This window comes from Dromaius novaehollandiae, chromosome 4 (assembly GCF_036370855.1).
Source record: "Dromaius novaehollandiae isolate bDroNov1 chromosome 4, bDroNov1.hap1, whole genome shotgun sequence".
NCBI classification, from domain to species: domain Eukaryota; kingdom Metazoa; phylum Chordata; class Aves; order Casuariiformes; family Dromaiidae; genus Dromaius; species Dromaius novaehollandiae.
Genome location: NC_088101.1, coordinates 8,764,913 through 8,784,940, shown reverse-complemented (window position 1 = coordinate 8,784,940; position 20,028 = coordinate 8,764,913). Strand labels below are relative to the sequence as shown.

General features: G+C 39.0%; 1 protein-coding gene across 3 annotated transcripts in view; it reads right to left on the bottom strand.

Annotated features, from left to right (window-relative positions):
- The window catches only part of MAPK10 (mitogen-activated protein kinase 10), a 200,805-nt gene that overhangs the window by 79,721 nt on the left and 101,056 nt on the right, over nucleotides 1-20,028 (bottom strand). For all 3 annotated transcript variants that reach the window (XM_026102785.2, XM_026102790.2, XM_026102788.2), the window contains one exon: nucleotides 9,579-9,748. In XM_026102785.2, the coding sequence (XP_025958570.1) occupies nucleotides 9,579-9,748 (170 nt within the window). The remainder of the gene's footprint in view (nucleotides 1-9,578; nucleotides 9,749-20,028) is intronic.

Here is a 20,028-nt window from a genome sequence, read left to right as displayed (position 1 = left end):
GAGAAGAGGGGGGAAGAGTGTGCAGGATACTTGCCAAAGCATGCCTGAAGAAAATCTCTCTCTTGTACCTCTCCTGAGGAGAGAATACTCCTCATTTCAGTGGTGATCGGATTTCAAGTTAATGGAGTAGGGGGCTAAGTTTGAACTCCATTAATTCCAACCCTGATTTCTTGCTTGCACTGACATTTGTCTACTGCTGACTTGCAAGCAAAGACACCTTGAGACAACAGGAGAAGCAAAGAGAGTTTTATAAACCTGTCTGATATATCAAGGTGTGAGAATGAGATAGAGTCAATGTGAGAAAAGGGAGATCGGACAGTGACCAAAAGGGAGTCCTTGACAGGGAAGGAGCAGAGAGGTGCTGCTCATCTGGGAAGGCAGTTAAAAAATGTTACTGCCCATTAGCCAGAAGTGTAAATATTTTAATTTACACTCATTTTAGAGTTTGCATCAGCCACTACAAAAGTTGTTCTATGCAACAAGCTAAAGCTACGCAAACATCAGTTACTGCTCTGCAGCTACAGAATTTACAAACAGATGATACACTCCAGCTTTTGAAATGGCTCTAATAGAATCACAGATACTTATCCCATCATGCTCATGAACAGACCTCCCCTACAGCTGAACGCTGAGTGCAAACTGAGTGTGAAAGTACCACTACGTATTGTAGCTTAAGCCCAGGTTAAGTATCAGGATTCTCAAAAAAGTTGTAGTGCAGTTTTAAATCAGCTTATTTAATCTTTTTTTTAAACAAACCCTCCAAGGTAAAATTTTGAATATATTTTGCCCGCTCAACTATCGTAGTCATGGAAAGGCTAGAGATTATTTAAGGAGAAAGGAAAATGGACAGAGATATAGGCAGTGTGAGTACTTTAGAGATTGTGTCTCTGATCTCTTTGCTAGCAGACAGTGCTGTGGCATGTTTTATTACATACCATTTGTGATTACCAGAATTCAAATTATGTCTTAAATTTTGTGTACCAGCAAGGGGAAATGAAACACAAGAAGATAAACATGAAATACGTGGTGACTTCCTTCCTACCAGGACTGTCTGCAGTTAGGTAGAAAAAGGGCATTACAAGAAAGTGAGAAATATTTTTGTCAAGTAATTATATGTCAGCCCGTATTTTTTATCGCTTTAAGCTTTCAAGGAAAAACCCCAATACCAACAATAATTTTTGCTCAAACATTGTATCTCATGTACCTAGGCCATTTAAAAATGGGTATTTATCCTGTCTCAGGTCCATCCATGTACTATTGCTGGGCATATTTTTAATGTTTTCTGCTTCTTTTCCTCTTATATTTAAGATATTAGTAGACAGAAGAAGTTTTAAGAATTAAAGGAAACATGGAATAGGAATTCTTTATTCTTAAAGACAATTAGCTGTAAGCTCATTTTTCAATTGTCTTATTATGCATAGTTTGACGGCTGTTCTCTTTAATCCTCACAGCAGTTTTTCTACACCAAGCTGAGTTACTTGTTGTGTCGTTAGTGAGAGCATCACAAGGCATGCCTGTCTCTCACTCCATATCCAAGCAAACTGCCTCTGAACATGTACTGCTAGAAGAATTGTAACAACATTACAAATCTGCCCAATTTAGATAAGCACCTTCACTCCAAATTTCCCGTAAGGACTAGAGCCCAGGTCCACAGAGGTACTACATCTTTGCTGTTCCCATTGGGAGTCTCTCAGTACCTTAAAATTCCCCTGCTAGCCATCCAAATTCCAGATACAATTTGGAGATCTGATATCTTTCTGAAGAATCAAGCCATAAATTTATCAAAAAGAAAAACCAGAACGTACGTTCCAGCTGTAAATCAGGGGGTGATCAATGGCTAACCAAATACACGCGATTAAATTTTTGTCATTTCAGAGCAAGGATTCACTAGAAAATCCTGAGAATTCTACAGCATGAACACAACTTGCAGAAAAATACTGCAATATACAGATAAATCAGCAAGGCTTGATGTTTGCTGTGAGTTTACTTACGGTATTTCAGCATTTAAGAATTTCCTGAAGTGAAAAAACTTCCTGGCTACTGCTTAAACTATGCATTCTTGGCAAAAAATCTCACCAGGTGTTGCTATTGTATGAGATGATATTAGTATCGGGAAACATCAGAGAATTTGTTTAAATTGATATGCTCAGTTCACCAACAGTAAGAGTAATAGCTCAAACCAGAACCTGACATCTCTTTTTTGTGTTCCTCTCATACGAAACACTTTGCAAAGCTCTCTGAAGGGTTTCTTCAAAAACCTCCTCAGGAGCAGATTGTCAGAGCACATCAGCAAAAGCACACAACAGCATGAGAAAGGGAACACAAGCTGAACTAATGGATACAAATTGGAGAACCTTTAACAGAACAAGCTGAATGCACAGCACCATCCAACAGAATTTTAAGCACAAAAAGTCTGCACAATTTGACTGCGTAACTGAAATGCAACTAACTGAACTCAGGGACGTATGCTCTGTATTGTTTCGCATGAAAGACTGTCACTGACAAAATTAACACTGCCACCCTTTTCAGGGCCAGAGAAATTCTACTGCAAGTATGTCTGGGGACGTCGTTCATTTGATTTTTCTTCTGAATGAAATGTGTTCTTTCTTCTTTTGTTGGTGATCTATCCCTTGGCCAGAACACCTTTGAACTTCAATGGAACTATGACGCTTTACAGAAGTGGAAATGTAGACATCTACCAATGAATATGGTATTTCAATGCAGTGGCACATAAAGAAATCAAAACGGTATTATTGGAATGGCACAGTAACGAAGGAGAAATATATTCATCTCTCATTGACTTTAATATACCAGTGTTCAGCTAAGCAAGAGAAATAAGGTTGTACATAAACTGTTAAGACTAAGAGATGTTTACCCTTCTCTGTCTCTTTTTCATTGGACCATAGCAAAAGCATAACCTAGTCTTCTTTGATCAGAAGGGACTCAGAGTAGGGTATGAAGTGGCAAACTCACTTCTCTTTGGTTTGCACCATTATTCTCACTGCAGTATCACTTTGGAGCCTTACTCTCAGACCAGGAGTCAATTGTGCTATACAAAAAGAGAACTAAAGGATAACCCTCATAGAAAAGAGCTCAAGTGTTTTTGCAGACAAAAAAATCAGATTCTCTTCACCTTTTCCAGGTACATCCCAAACAGGAGGCTATGATATTAAATGCAATCTATTTTTAACAATTCTGTTGATTGTATATGTTTGTATCTTCACAGACCTACACCAGAGATCTATGGGATGCAAGAGGATTCCTTACAATAAATGTCCCAGTATACATAATATATGAATAGATAGCGAATTAGAGAAAGTTTTAGCCAACTCCATCTCAACAATCTTCCACAACTAGTACCATGACATAACAGGATATTCCCCTGGGATAATTCCAAGGAGAACATCAACAACTAGATATCCTGTATTGGACAGAATTTGCCCCTCCCCCTTTTTGACCACTTTGCTGATTGCTTTAGGGAAGGAATCAGCGATACAAGCAGCAACAAGCACCACGAGGACAACAGCATGATCTGGAACAAGATCTCTGCCTACCTTAAGATTCAACCACCAAATAACAATTAAATCAGCAAAGGAAAAACCTGTGGTAATGTTAAGCAACACAGCAGACTATTGGTTGATTTACTGACTCTACCTGTTACAGGGAACTCAAGGAAGACTCTGCATCCCCTTTTGTCTTCTGGCTCAAAGATACCATCAAATCATTGCACCAACTCCAAGAAAAAAAAAAAAACACAACAGAACAAAATCCTGAAATTACTACTTCAAGTTGTTCTATATTCTCTTCCAGATCTGCAGACAAGGAACTTTATTAGACTTGTAGAGCATGCACTGAAGAGCTATCAGGATTCTTCAACATCATCCTCAAAAGATCATTCATGTCCCCATGCCCCTCCCCCAAAATTTCTCCAAGACACAACTTGTTCCATAAACTAAATCCCATAAAGCACTTCCCGCTTAACACTGTTCTGACCAGCTGATGTGCCACTAGTCCATATGCCAACATCCCACAGCAGGAAAGCCTGCCTCGAGCCTCTACAAATCCTGAAAGTTTTCCTTGCTGATTTCTGCTGAAAGATGTCAGCACGCTCCTCTATTTAATCCTCACCCAGACAACTTTGCCTTCAATAGCTAACACTCTTTCCTGATAATGGACACAGGTACAGATGCCAGTACGGTCATAAACTAGGCAAAATTCTTTCATACGCCGCTTTAAAGATTTTCATTAATTGTACTATCAAGCCTACAGATGAGGTCTTTACCTTGGAAACCTGTACTTCCTTTTTGCTTTCCATCATAAATTAAAGAACCATCTTCCTCCCTTACAACTACCTTTGGAATATTACTATGCAACATCGCTGTTCCAGATATCAGAGGCAGTATTAAAAGTATCACAGGCAGTATCAGAAGTGACAACTTGTAGACAGCAGAAAAACTACAGATCAACTGACTTGCTTCCATGCAAGCAGCAACCACTCAAAACTCATCAAAAAAGGGCCCTCCAACACCAATACATTTCTGCTGTTTCTGTGCAACATTATAATCCCTCTCCCTTCCTCCTCATCTAAACTGTCTGTACTTTACAGGCTAAAAATGACCTCTCTCTTTGCCTAGGAGAAAATATGGCAGTTGTCACCTCTCCTGTCTTCTAACATTGCAGAGGAGTATTAACTACCCCTTCTCTCAGGTGGTATGAAGTGGTACATATCTACTTAAACTCAGAAAACTGTTCTCAATTCATATTTACCTTTGAAGTTTTCTGTTTCTAATTCAGAGTTGAAGAACAACTTGTATGCTCAAAAGCCAGTGTATTTTTTCCAGCAATGGCAGTTGCTCTAATGAAAAATGGCACCTCTATCTACAAACGTTGTTTCGCCTATGTCCTATGATCACCATTGGCTATAATAATATGACAATTATTATGCAAACATACCCTATCTAGTTATTTTCACAGATGGCAGTGAGCTGTACACAGAGCAAACTACCTACACTCTCATTAATAGTAGTTTTTTTGCAGAGAGAAGAGAAGCATCCCTGCTCAGGAAATTTCAGGCTTTTCCCTTTCCTCCTGCTGACAAAAATAATTTTGTGAACATGGCTAACACAAATCCCACTGAAAGCTCCCACAAATAATTTCAGAAGACACTGAATGCAGTATGTCTACAGCCAGCATCACCTTCTCACAGAGTTTATAATTGTTTTATATGGGCACAATGAGAGCTATAATTAGCATTCATACCGTATGGCTTGCTGTTCTTCACAGAATTTTAACAAATCACCATTCCCTGATGAACTTTATTTCTCTAGTACTTCTATATCAAAAAAATGATTTTGTCTTTGATGTAATATTCAGAATAATGAAGTAAAATCATGTATCTGAACTTCTTTCATAATCACATTCCCTGTTTCTCGTGACTGTTTCTGTTCCTTGACAGGCATTGTTTTTCACTGAAATTCTCATGATCATGTTGACATTACTTAGAGAACTGTATGAGAAAGACTTCAGTACTCTATAACTTCGCCCCTGTATCCTGGATCACCAGCTTCCACTGCAGCTTGAAAAACAATGGGCCTCTCCTCCATTTCCCTCTGCCTCTACAGTTAGCTCACAGGCTGCCAGCACCTTGCCGTGCAGGCATATCTGGCAGTGTCTGCAAATATATAGGAAGAGTCTTCCCATCACAGAATGGCTAAGGTTGGAAGGGACCTTTAGAGAGCATCTAGTCCAATCCCCTGGCTCAAAGCAGGGTCACCCAGAGCAGGGTGCCCAGGACCGCATCCATCCAGACGGCTTCTGAAGATCTCCAAGGATGGAGACACCACAACCTCTCTGGGCAACCCGTTCCAGTGTTCGATCAACCTTACAGGAGAAAATGGTTTTCTTATGTTTAAATGGAATTTCCTCTATTTCCGTTTCTGTTCTTTTCCTCTTGTCCCAACAACGGACAACACTGAGAAGCTGTTTGCCTCCATCTTCTTTACTCCCCCCCCCCCCCATCACTTATTTTACACACTGATAAGATCCAACCTGAGCCTTCTCTCCTCCAGGCTGAAAAGTCCCAGTTCTCTTAGCTTCCCCTCGTATGAGACATGCTCCAGTCCCTTCGTCATCTTCGTGGCCCTTCCCTGGACTCACACTGACAGCTCCCTATCTCCCCTGTACTGGGGAACCCAGACCTGGACCCAGCACTCGAGGTGCGGCCTCACCAGCGCTGAGCAGAGGGGCAGGATCACCTTCCTCGACCTGCTGGCAACACTCTTCCTCATCCAGCCCAGGACGCTGTTGGCAGCCTTCACTGCAAGGGCACATTGCTGGCTCACGTCCAGCTGACTGTCCACCGGGACCCCAGGTCCTTTCCTGCCAAGCTGCTTCCCAGCCAGTTGGCCCCCAGCATGTATTGGTGTATGGACTGCAGTATGCAGACTCAGCTAGCACACTGGGCATGTGGGGTCCCACGTGCATATTATTAAAAGGGAAGATGCAGGATTACAATCTATTTTGCTAGCAAGTACAGTTCAGTCCTGAGGATAGTGCTGAGATGGTCCTGGCATAGAATACAAATGTGCATGCTGTACGTAATCAGTACTGAGGGACTTGATGTCAAATAGCTGACCTTCTATTAAATAGGCCCCTGCTTCTCAAGGTGCGGGTATTGCGGGTGTGTGGCCAAGTGCTAGACACAGCAGAATAAGTCAACAGCAGCTCAGTGCTTCCAGGGTGGGGCAGACAGCAGGGCCTCTGCTTGCCAGCTGTGAAAAATCTAGAAACAGGTCACTGACTGTAATTGCTGGTAGCAGCTCAGTCCTTAAAGAGTGAGTTGGCATTTACCAATAATACTCTGCTCTACCTTCATCACTCCATAAAAACAGCTGCTACTATGTGCTAAGGTATTTCTGGGTCAGCAGATCATATGGCACTTCCCAGCTCTCTGAGGAGCATCTGGATAGCTTGTCATTCTGGCCAGACGGTCAATGGTGTCCTTTTGCCTACTTTCATACGGAAGCAGATGCCAGAAATAGTGCATGCTGCATTCCATAGTGTTAGCCATGAGCAGCGCTGCTGAGAAGGCTGAGTGTGAGACCCCATGAGCTGTTCTACCTGTATGTGCCCTTGGCAGAGGGAGCAGTCAGGAATCACCCACCCCTCAGCTCCCACATCTTTGCTAGTTCTGGCAGTAAGAGCTAGAGTTGCATCCCAAATCCATTACAATTCTTGAGCAACGAATAAATAAGTAGACAACAGAGTCACTGAATCTAAAAGAGAGTATGACACAGGTTCTTCCCCATTATTTTCACAGAGGCACTCCTCAGGACTGTTCTCTGCAAGAGAGTAAGATGAGCAAGGCAAAATATCTCCTCTACCAGAGTCAGCTGCCATTCTCAGGATGCTGAGTTTGGTAATGTTCCAGACTTAATAAGGTGTGGGGAACAGCGGGAAGAAACCAGCTGTTCCCCATCTCCTGCCCCAAAAGCTGCATTTTGCTGCTTAAGCCAAAAGACAATGGACAATGTTCCTTTTTTAGAAGGACAGGGGGAAGAGGATGAAAATATTTCCACTACCTCTTGTTTAATGCTGAAACATTTCCAAATTATTCCAATGATGATAGTCTTCGCGATAATGATCATTTTAATTACTCCTCTCATAGGCTTTAGGGAAATGTTAACAAAGACTTTCACTACTCATTTTTCAGCTTCATCTAGTCCACCTTCAGCAGAAACATGAAGATAATACTTAAAGTTCTTTTGTGACCAATTTAGGTTTAACATTTCAAAGCACTGAGAAGTCTGACCCCTCCCAAGGCAACCTATCCACCTACTATTATAATCACAAATAGGAAGTTTTTCAGCATAATTTTACCTTACTTAAATTTGTTTGCTTTTTTCTAGGTATGTCTCTATATCAATCAAAAGTATCGTATCTGTAGTAAGAACTTACACAATTCAAAACAGCTGAAGATTTTTTATCATGTATTGTCTTCCCTTAGCTAACTTACATATACTGTATGATACACATATCACTTTACCACTGATTCTTCATCTTTTGCTCTCAGTTTCTTAATACATTTCTGGTAAATTATGGCTTTATATATAACATGGCAAGCTACAAGACAGCAGGTACTAAACAAAAAAAATCATGATCTTCCCCATCTGTATCCTACAATGGCTAGAGGCCTTTTATGGCTTTGCCATGCTGCTCCTTCATTTCAGGGGATTTATATCAACTTTTGCTTGAAGTTACTTATTTGCTGATTTGATTTTCTGTGCTGAGGCCTTCTTAATTTTGCCTGAACTCTTAGCATAAAAGACAAATTCACAGGATGTTACTGATTTTATTTAGATGCCCTTAACTTTACACTTTTTGTTGTTCATCACTGATCATTAAAACAATTCTGTTATGGACAGGCTCAACAAAATCTGATTTCCCTATAAAACAAATAGAGGATGCTAAGCTGTAGAAGACGACATCTGTTGCTATATATGGAAGCGGACAACTAGTGCAAAATGAACACTGACAGTATTTAATATATAAAGCATGTTTCTTTCCCAAAGCTGATTTCAACTACCCTCTCGTCCTTTTATGTTAAAGATAAGAAATGAAGTATTTGATACTCTAAATCAATCTTTGGACTTGCATGGTCTGGAAGTCTATTAGATTCTGGAAGTGACAGACTGAGTCCTAAGGATGTGCTGCTAATTATTGCAGCACTGCTAATTATAGCGCCAATGCCAGCTCATCCATAGATTGAATCCTGCTTGCCTTACCATTCCATCTGATTGTAAGGCAACATGCACTAAATGAAAGTCAGAAAAGAGCAGTGATAAAGAAGACAGACAGAATTGGACTTCATCTCTGATGAAGTTATGGAGAAAACATCATAAGTGTTAGGTCCCTAATGCCCAGTAATGAACGTGGTAACAAATGCCTGCACAGAGGTGTTCAAATACAAGCCACTGTAAGTGAAATTAAAGAGCTCTCTCTAAAAATGCAGAGGCAAAGGCCAAAGAGGATACCACATAACCTTTGAATGTAATCATTTAGAATTCCATGAGCTTTATGTATTATTAAGAATAGCTACTGAATTCGTGTCTTTTTGCGTTACTCACATTACCAAAATGTCTTTTAAAAATAAAGGAGACATTACCAGTTATGTCAATTCTTAAGCCTTCCATTCAGAAAGCCTGAGAACCCTACAGGGTATGACCCGTTTCTACATAACTTTCAGAGACTTTTACTGTATGAAGAGTAAAATTACAGGGCTTACTTGGGATATAATTTGCACTGTCTCTGGAAAATAGTGCCACAGCTGTCAATTATGATAAGATGTTTCTCCTGCTTTTTTGCTAGTTACTTTTTGCTGTGTGGAGAAACAAACCCAACACTATCATTCTCATCAGCGAGAGAATTTATTAGAGAACCACTAGGCTCCTTTGCCTCAGGATATCTACTGCTTGACTATTATTTTTGCAATTTTAGACAGTGTCTGTGGCTAGCAAACTGTGAAGAAACGCAAAAAGCAAATCCCATTGAAAAGCATAGGAGAAACTGCTGCTACTTACCAAACTATTCCCTGAGCCCCAGAGCCAATAGGTTTCAAATTTTGGTAGCGTTTGAGAACTGTGAAGGTCGAGTCACCTACTTCCACACTGTAGAACTGGTTGTCAACTTTGCTTTTGCTCATGTTGTAATGTTTGGCAATATATGACACATCCACTTGTTTCCCAAATCCCTGTTGTAGAGAAGAAGGGAAGGGGGAGGGGAAAAAACACAGAAACCAAGGCTGGTAAAGCATCACAACATTAACGAAACACAGACTGCCTAGTTTTCAAATATGAATTCCTGCTGTTTTAGGCTCCTTGTCAGAGACGTGCATGAATCCTCAAATACTTTTATAGACTCTGTCAAACCCTCTTTCGCACAGGAAGTTGCTGTTAAAAAGCCAGTGGTTAAAGGAAGCTAGTGAACTCTCCCACTTTATGGTTGTGATACACTTATTCTCAACTACTGATCTGTGCTTGCCATTATTGCTACTTTGTGACTGCAGGCTCACCTATTTACTCTGATTCTGCCTTCATTTGCACTGCAAAAAAGATCTTATTTTAGTATGAGCAGACTTATATCAATGTTGAAATGAGAAAAGAGACATAGAAATTAGGCTCTTCATCACTGGTCAGCTAGAGCAAACACGTTCATTCACATGAGCAGCAAAACTTTCCCCAAGCATATGATAAAGGTCTTGAGAGCCTTCCAACAGGAGTTCCAAAAGAAACAAACGGGACAGCTCAAGAGAGGAATTATAAACTGACCTGGCTCCTGGATAGCACTCAATAGCTCAGGAGATCTTTGCAAGTTCTATGTTTCTAAGAATAGAAGGGTTGCTCTCATGATCTGAAAAATGTATTACTCCCAACCAAAGACGAATTTTCATGAAGCACACAAATTCCTATAAATTTTCTGTGCTTGCATGAAAAGTAGCACTGCAGAGCTGTAACCTAGCCCAAATTTGTGGAATTAGTATGTAAAAAACTACTTTATGACAATTTTACAGCTACTAGGGAGCTTAATTCACTGAAGAATATGGAGCAAAGTATATAATAATTTTGAGATGAAAATCAGAATTAAACGGTTGTAACTCCAAGTTCTATATGCGCACATGATGCTGAAGACTTCAACAGGATGCAGAAGTTCAACCTGCTGCAGATCTCTCTTCAAGCAGCTGATGATACACACATGAAAAGCTGACAGAGTTTTCCAAATACTTTCTCCAAGAGGAGAAGCAGGGCCCAAATGTGCATCTCCACTGCATATGCCTTTCTCTGCTTGCGCGTTCATTTTTAGTGCTCTCAAATGTGGCTTCTGTATTTTCTTATTTGTTCTACTATAAACTACTTGTCCATAAAGCCTGAATAATATTATGTGACTACAAAACACTAAGTTGAATTTTGATGGGCCAGAGAAAAGTGAAAAGTTTATTTGGAGGATATTATTTTTCCATTTTAAAAAGACATACTGCCAGTGTTCCATGGAGCTGGTGATTAAAAACAGAAAACTGACCTTGCCAAGATCTTGGGTTCTTGGGTTGCCTTAGGATGATTACTATTCTATTTCTGTCAGTTATCTCACTGGAATGACCATTCTCACTGGACAACACTGCTTAATTCTAACTGCCTCATTTAGAGAATTTATTTCAAACATTCTAATAAAAGCAGCTGTTCATTCAAACAGAAAATATCATTTCAGAAAAGCAGTTAGAAACATTACATTTACTCACGAACCAGACACAGGGCAAGGAATTTCTTTTTAAGCATAGAAAGTAAGATATTTATGGACACTGACACAGTGGGAAAATCAAGCTTAAGTACAATACTGTGAATGACTCTGAAAAAGGTTTGAACTTCTGTCATCTGAAGAAGAAAGAAAGACTGCATCTGATTTGTGCTGTATGGCCTTAGTCTTAAAACTCCTTACACTTTGTAAGAGAGAGACATGTATTCGGTTAGCTCAATTATTCATACTAAACCTGGAACTGAGAGGCTGCATTTTAATATTATGCTCCTGATAGACAGGGAATAATCCCAGCTACCTCTGACTAGACAAACACATTTGCAGCCTGTTTTATTCTGGTGTCATTATCAGAAGAATGCAGACAATATTCAGCACTAACAGCCTTTACTCTCAAACCAATGTTATGTAAAGTGTCAGCATATTAACTGCATTCCTTAGCGAGCCTGACTGTAGTCAGCTCCTCTGGAACTACAGATACAGCGACTTTTTAGAACGAGTGAGATGGCTGTATTCAGGCTTGGGTGAGCCAGAGCTGCCATGACTTGTTTGCATCCTCACTCATGAGATACCCGACAGTGAGTCATGTGGTATGAAGATATATGGGAGAGGGTTTGTTTTGTCACTCTAAATTTAGAATCCTGCACAACCGAAATTACTTGTTTTTAAATCAGACTGACCCTGTGAACTGCTGGCCTCAGGAATTTTGTGCTGTCTACAGCAGGACTTAGAAACTACTGCAGCTCCTGCAGGTGGTTATTTTCAGTCCAGGAAAGTCTTAAAATCAATTAAAACAGCCTAGAAGATCTCGGCTGTAGTATCTCAGCCATTTGGATAATTAACACATGCAATTGCAATTGCCTCAGTCACTTCAACAGCAATTAAAGTGATGTTGATGGAATGGACACAGAGGACCACAACTGGCAAGATCTGGTTAGAACACAGTGTCCTGATAAGCAGAAGCACTCTGCGTAACACAGACCATTCCTGCAAATATCTTAATACTGTATGAATAGAAAGACTAATAGTTTATTTCTCATGGAGTTGTTATGTCTGTTTTTTAGAGTAACATTTCCTCAAAATCTGCCCTCTTAAAACCTTGCGAGCTGTAAGGAGCTTTGAGAAAAGACCAACACCAAGAAATATTTGCAAAATTCAAGACAGGCTGATTTAGTTTGAAGTTCATTCTAAGCAGAATGCCCCCTGGGAGTGACAAACACTTTAGCTTTGTAGACAGCAGAGAGTCTTCAGGTCATTTACTAATTTGCCTCCTCCTCCCTTTAAACCCACATGCCAAAAAAAAAAAGAAAAAAAAAGAAAAAAAAAGAAAAAAAAAGAAAAAAAAGAAAAAAAAGAAAAAAAAGAAAAAAAAGAAAAAAAAGAAAAAAAGAAAAAAAAAGGAAAAAAAGAAAAAAAAAGAAAAAAAAGAAAAAAAGAAAAAAAGAAAAAAAAGAAAGAAAAAAGCCACTCTGTATTTTTCTCAAAGACTAAACCAGCAAAATTAAAACACATATTGGGCTTATAGCCCAGTATACTGCAGACTTCTATAAGAACAAGGAGATGAATAATTATCCTTGTCACAATCATAGTTTAAATCTAATCCGTAAATCAATGAATTAACAGTGTTACTAGATTAATCATGTTTGTTCAGATCTCCAAACCGAGATGACACATAATCAAATCACGAACTATCTCCAAATCAATACAACGGTCACTTCCTAAATCAGGACAATGAAGTATTAGTGTTGTTTTGCTCTAAAATTCACCACTCATCTAAAATTCATTCTTTTACTCAAAAGGCTTTGCCCTTAGCAAGACAATTACTTAAAAGAGCACGTCAATGTTAGTTTTGGTTTCAAACTCTGATTAAAAGGTTCTTCTCAAAGTCTTCAAATCTATGTTGCTGATGTTAAAGAAATCTACACACCAGATTTTGTTTTTTTCTGTTGCACCCCCAGTGCTCACCCAAGGCTCTTCCAGAAGTCTCACTGTTGTCACAGCAAAATGAATTTCACAACAGTTAATAACTTCTCAGGTAAACTTCAAATGAACTTGGGCAAGCGACAATACTGGGGTCCCAGTGTAAAAGATTGCAAATATGAAACTATTAAAAGAAAATTTCTCTATCCTCTTCACTTGGACGAAAACATGTTTACTTTCACAGACCTCTGTCAATAACTGTGTAACATGAAAGATTATTCCTGAGGGACAGAGGATGTGTTTGTGTGCCATTTGTTCTTGGCTTCCATAAACATTTGGACAACGGAATTACAACTCCTCTTACTTATTGCATACATTGATAATACAGGATATTTTAAATAGCTTAAATTTCTCAGGAAACTAAGTTTACGTTGAAATACTAGGTACCGTTCAGGAAGCTTTCTTCTACTACGAATGGAATGGACAACAGAATGGTAGTTTAAGCTAACTTGTTGTTCTTTGCATTTCCAATACAATCAGAGCTCTCACGCAATCTGTTACCACGTATCAGCTGAGGGGAACTTTACTTGAATATTAGTATCCTTCCCCGCTAGCATACAAACATACCTACAGGAACAAGTAACTCTTGATGGTGCTATAATTAAAGCTTACTGAAATCAACTAAACGACCCTGCATGTGTGAATACAGGCAAGGAAAAAAAATCAGAAGGAAGACCAGAAGGCCTTCTGCTAATTTGTAGCTGGCACAATGACCAAACATGAGGAGGATGCAAGAAGGACGATGTTCTGGGCTAGCAGTGACAACAGCTCCCCAGGGGCCCTGCTGTCTCCATGCCAGCTCAGACAAGGTGACTAGAACGCAGCACATTTCAGACAGCAGATGTCCTGCATTCTCTCAGGATCCAAAGGGATAACATCTTAGAGCTACAATTTCACCTTGAAAGTCAGATGCTGAGATTATACAAATTAAAAATCTGAAACATGGTAAAATCCTCAGAGCATTCTTACCAACTGTGAGAATGTATCCAGAGGAAAGTCCTGCTCACCTGGGTATATTTGCAAAGTTAACAAAGCTATTAATTTAGTGGCTATCCTCTCACATATATGGCTGTAATTTTGCCAGGAGACTAATAATGTAGCAGAATTCCAGGATTAACAGACATTTACCTGAACCTCTTCTTTGGATTACCTGAACCTCTTCGTTGGATTTAATGGTCACAGGTTTTGCTATGTAAATTTGGATGATCAGTGAAGCCCACCACTGAGAAATATAAAACACCTTTGCATAAAAAGGGCTAATAAATTATTTTTTATTGTGTACTCTGTATATACCACATTTATGGCAGAAGTATTATCTCTTTTTCTCACCATAAAGCATGACTTCTCACATACTCTGGCTCTCCTTGTACTAAAATTCCACAGATAGCAGTATCATCTCCTACAAAAAGCACAGGATACATTTCTCATCTTTTGTGTGTAGTGTTACAGATTTTTACCATATCAGTCACATCACACCACAGTTCCTCATTCCCCTACCTCATTTCCATCCTATAAGGATTATATTAGTCACCTAATCTTCTTGTGTTTAGTGAATTTTGTGTGCCTTGCTATAGGTAAATTCTCTGCCTTCTGTTAGTCCCTCTCCAACATTTTTGTCCTAGATCCCAGATGCAATCTGCCCTCTTATTAAGCACTCAGCCTCTCAAATAGCCAGACTGGCCCTTGCAAACACCTGAACTTTGATCAATTGATCCGCAATCATTTTAAACTCCTCTATATTTGCTCTGTGCAGTCTATTTAAAAACTGACCTAATTATTATATGGACTACAATGTTCTAAATCTTTTTTTAAACACATTCTCTTTGTTTAACCACCTCTAAAATCCAGTGGCTTCATAACTGGCTGCTCTCTAGTTCTGATTACAAAAGAAGAAACAGGACTGCCTTTTGTTTCCTTTTCTCTGGTATCTATTGAAAATATGGAGTAAAGTTCCATTTAAATATTCTTCACTTATCCTCCACATTTTCACTGAGCTTTAACTACTTTTAATTGCTTCTTTCTTCCAGGCACAAAATTTTCTTAGTTCATTTGTAATTGCGGCATCACACGTTGTTAGGAAATCCCTGTGACCCCAAGTGTTGCTTCATTCTGGGCCAGACTTCTAAGAGATGTGCAATAGGTGAGTATCAGCACAACGAAACAGCCAGTTCAGACTGATCCCTCATTCCCAAAATGCCTAAAGAGTGCAACACTGATGCACAGGTAACACCCAACCCCAGACATGACACCAAAGAAGGTAAGGACGAGAAGGTATCACTGATCAAGAAACAGTGAGAAAAAGGATTCCCCGAGAGTGAGATTTCTTTATAGATGGGAACTTGAACAGTGATCCAAATAAAAGAGGCAACCAAAAATACAGGAAAGAAGGACGTAAGAGTGGGTGAGATAGCTGCGGCAAAGGTACTTGGAGACATCTCATTCTGGCACAGCTCCAGAGACAGGAATCTAGCAAAGGAACAGAGTGGAGTTGTCTCCAAAGTAGAGGGAAGTGATAGCAGCAGCCACATCTCACTGGCAAGAGAAACGAGGAGAGAGGAATCACTGCCATTTGTACTAATGGATTTGTTCTTGGGCTCTAGATACGAAAAAGAAGCAATAACACAGGAAGAAACAAGATACAATTAAGATTAGGAGAGAGAAATGGGAACACCAGAGTTTGGCCAAAACACTGCAACCCTAAGAACAGCGAATTTATCAATGGCCATTATGAGAGCATAGGAGCATAGTGTGTTAAGAGCACAGGAAAAGTAAGATATATTGCATATATTGATAATACAGTATATCTTAAATAACTTAAATTTCTCAAGAAACTAAGTTTACATTGAAATACTAGGTACTGTTTAGGAAGCTTTCTTCTGCTACGAATGTAGGGTGGCAAGAAAGAAGGCTGGCTACATGACATGCTATGACCCCACAGATATCATGACTTCCTTTAAAAAGAAGGGTATATAAGAGGCCTTGTCACAACAACAGCACAGATTAAGTATTCCAAAAATTCTCATTACAAATATATAATTACAGTATTTACAGTGAAGACAATAGCTAATGAAAAGATTTTCCCTTTTATAAGTAAAATGCTAAAAGAAGCTGAAAAATTTAATTGCACCTTGTTTAGAAATAGACAGCTTTTGATACTAAATGGGATTACTTTAGTCCTGCAAGTCTAAGATACAGGTCAGTGCTTGTCTCACGGTTTATGAATGCCAATTCATCTTCTGTTGAATACAAGGCATAATTACAGGACATTTTGCATTGAGACAACTGCTTTAAGGATCAAAGTAGAAACTTCATCTAACCTGATTAAGATACCAGCTGCAATTAAAGTGGTTCACCAAAATCAAGATACAATTAAAAAACAAGTCAGATGAGCTCAATCAACGAAGAGCAATACAATTAATAACAGACTTGGTCTTTTCCTGTTGGTAAAATGAAAGGCTTTCTAAAATCATATGATTTTAAAATGCTCACTGATGCAAATATTGCAACTAAGAAGCCTATACAATTTTTAAATACAAGTGAGTGTAGCTGTGGAAATAGAGCAAGTCATCAGAAAATGGGGAAAGAAGAGGTCTGAAGAGAAATTAAAGTTCTTATCTTTTTGTTTTGTTTTGTTTTAAAAGCATGAATTGAGTAGAAGTTTACAAAAATCCAAACTAAAATTTAATTCTGGGGGTTTCTTTTGGTGACATCGGTGCAGCAACAATTCCCATTCCAGAAACACTGACAAATTGTGTCTGGGGCATCAAACTGCTTAAACTGTGCAATAAAGACCAATGATGCTGTCATACCTAGGAATTAGCATGTGACTGTACATTGCTGATTCACATAAAACATTTTCTTAATATGCATGGCCAGGCCCCAGACATCTGATCTCAGTTATCAAATGTCCCGCTTTTCCTCTCTGTAAAAAAAAAGATTAGTATTGCAGCATTATAAAATACTACTGAAGTACAACATCCAGTAACAAAAATGTGTTCTTCAAAGACAAGAAAAAAATGGGACTACTGCCCCTGAATAAAATCATGAAATTGTATTATACCACAACAAAAAATAACTGCACCAAACCCTTAAAAAGCCCATCTAGAAATGCAATCAGAGAATCCGGAACAACTGCTTTTAACTTGTACAGTATTACGGTGGGTCTAAATAAAGTCTAGATAAAGGTATCCTATGCAGCAACTGCTTATATTATTGAACATGGAAAATTCTGGTGGGCGATATACTTGTCTATTTTGATAAACAGTATATTCAAAACAAAATGTCGGAAAACACGGATCTGGCAGTCCGCATCCTTTAGACATTGTATGGATTACTCAGCACTGACATTTTAATATCCTCACCTATTCAGAATTAGTACTCTGAGTCATGCTGCACTTCAGTAAGAACACATAGGGTCCTACAGATACGACTTGGTATCAGCCTTAAAAATTTCTCATTAAATTCTGTAAGAGTGAAATCTTCTTGTCCTACTTATTGTGATAGAAAACCAGGTAACATTTTCCTCAGCCATCAAAAAGATAGCTGCTTGAGGATGTTTGGCTACAAGTTTACAGTAATTCCAGTCTTATATGGCATGTGGGCAAAAAAAGCCATATTTATCCCATTTATGCTATTGCATATTTCTCAGGAGGGCTTTTCCTTTTCCTTAAGTTGGAAATCTGTAATGCTCTATTCCTGTGGAGTTAGCATTTCATCATGCAAAACTAGTACACTCAGTGCCATAAGCTTTATGTTAAGAGGAATAGGTTATAATTAGGTGTATGTCACTTTCTTTCATATAATAAAAAGCTATGCCTTTGTAGGCCATCAGAGAATAAATCCGCACAAAATATCTGTTAGAAGAAAATCTTGTGCACACTAGTAACATTCATTGGAGTAATATTCAATATTGTACCTCTAAAACAACACTTCAGAAGAACTCTACATTTGGTATAAAGTCTGTTATCCTGCAGAAATATCAAACGGAGCAGTACTTTGTCCCTGCATCTTCTAGTTGCCTACAACCGGTCTGCACGCTTCAGCTTGTCAATATATCGTAAGTTTTCATCAGACTGACAATTCTATTCTGCGTGGTAAATATACTAGCCACAGAACTGTGATACTCAAAGCTTCCTCCATTGGATAAATTGTATATTCTAGCACATTATCACTAGTGGATCTCTCATAGAAGAACAGGTTGTTGATGGCCATAAATCTGCAAATCTTCATAGAAATTAATGTAGTCACTTACATTTGCTACACTAAGGGATCTAGCCCAGACATAAACACTTTTAGACTGCCCTCTTTCATTAACCACCTATGTGGACTTTTAACAACAACCTGTGTGGACGTTAAAAAAAAAAAAAAAAATGGCTACCATCTGCTCACAATTGCGTAAAGGATTTAGTTGGCTATGACAGCAGAAACTGGCTTAACATCTTGGCAAGTCAACAGGACAGGACCAAACTATACCACATATACTTGCTGATGTCTAATGCATGTTTATATAACACAAATAAGTTTTGGATTTGTTGAACTATAAGAAAAATGTATTGAGTTTGATTATGTTCCCTGGAGACTACACATATTTGGGGTCCCTGTTGTCCTTACTGTTGGGATCCCTGTCAGCTGTACACATCTCAAGATTCAAGGGGCAAAATCTACCTCCTGCTGATGAAGACCACTCTGCTGTCATGTCATTTTCATTTGCTAACACCAGTCCCTTAACTCCTGCGATTTGCTGATTCTGCGGGTGTAAGTCTCCCAAAGATACTCCCAGAAACAAGGGAACCAGTTCTTTATACCCACGTCAGAGCAATTATTAATAAACAAAAGGGCATCTGATTTCCGCATGAGCATTATGAATAAGCACGGAATAAACAGTATTACTACCTGGAGACTGCTGAATAGTCTGTAAAATGATTTGGGCATTTAGACCAGGCTGCGCATGTATCGCATACGCTGTCCTATGTAACACAAATGAACAGCATCCATGACAGCTAAGGTCTTAATGCAACAAAACACTTCATTCTCTACAGAGGGACTACTCTTGTACCTAAAGCTAAGTATGTCCTTAAGTGTTATTTGGATCAGGGCCTATCCTAGTGGAGAGAATAAATTAACGTGAAGCCTGAACTAGCTTTTATTCTTAGGAGGTTAACTCTGATGATGTGAAGATCCTGAAAAAGTATTTGTGCCATAAGAGCTTGAAGGATAAAGTCCTGTTTCCTGCAATGTCAAGATATTCTCTCTCGCACATATTTACTGGATGACTCCTGAGTTCCTTTGGCAGGCATGAAACATGAGTTTTTAATCACTCGATGAAGTGGATTCAGCCAAACACTTGTTAATTTCATTGTATCTCCTTTAACGAAAATCATTGTAAATACACCCAGTTCTGTATGTACCTCTATATTACGCTTTTTAATAAGTTAAAGAAACTGCAAAGGAGAAATTACAGCAGAACAGTTTCACGAGTTTCATCGAGTCTAATTAGAAAACCATACGTGCAATCACACTTTCGGTCATGCACCGATATCCACACAAAAAGAGTACGGGACATAAGAGAAAACAGTGAAGAACACTTCTTCTGCACACATAAGCTATGCAAAAGCTGTATTCTGCACAGCGAAAAATCTCTAATTCCTTTTGGCAAGTGAACTCTGCCAAAACAGAAAAATACTATGTTTGCTTAACCACTCCCCCCCCTTCCCCCCCCCCCCCCCCCCCAAAATTTTTTTGACCTAG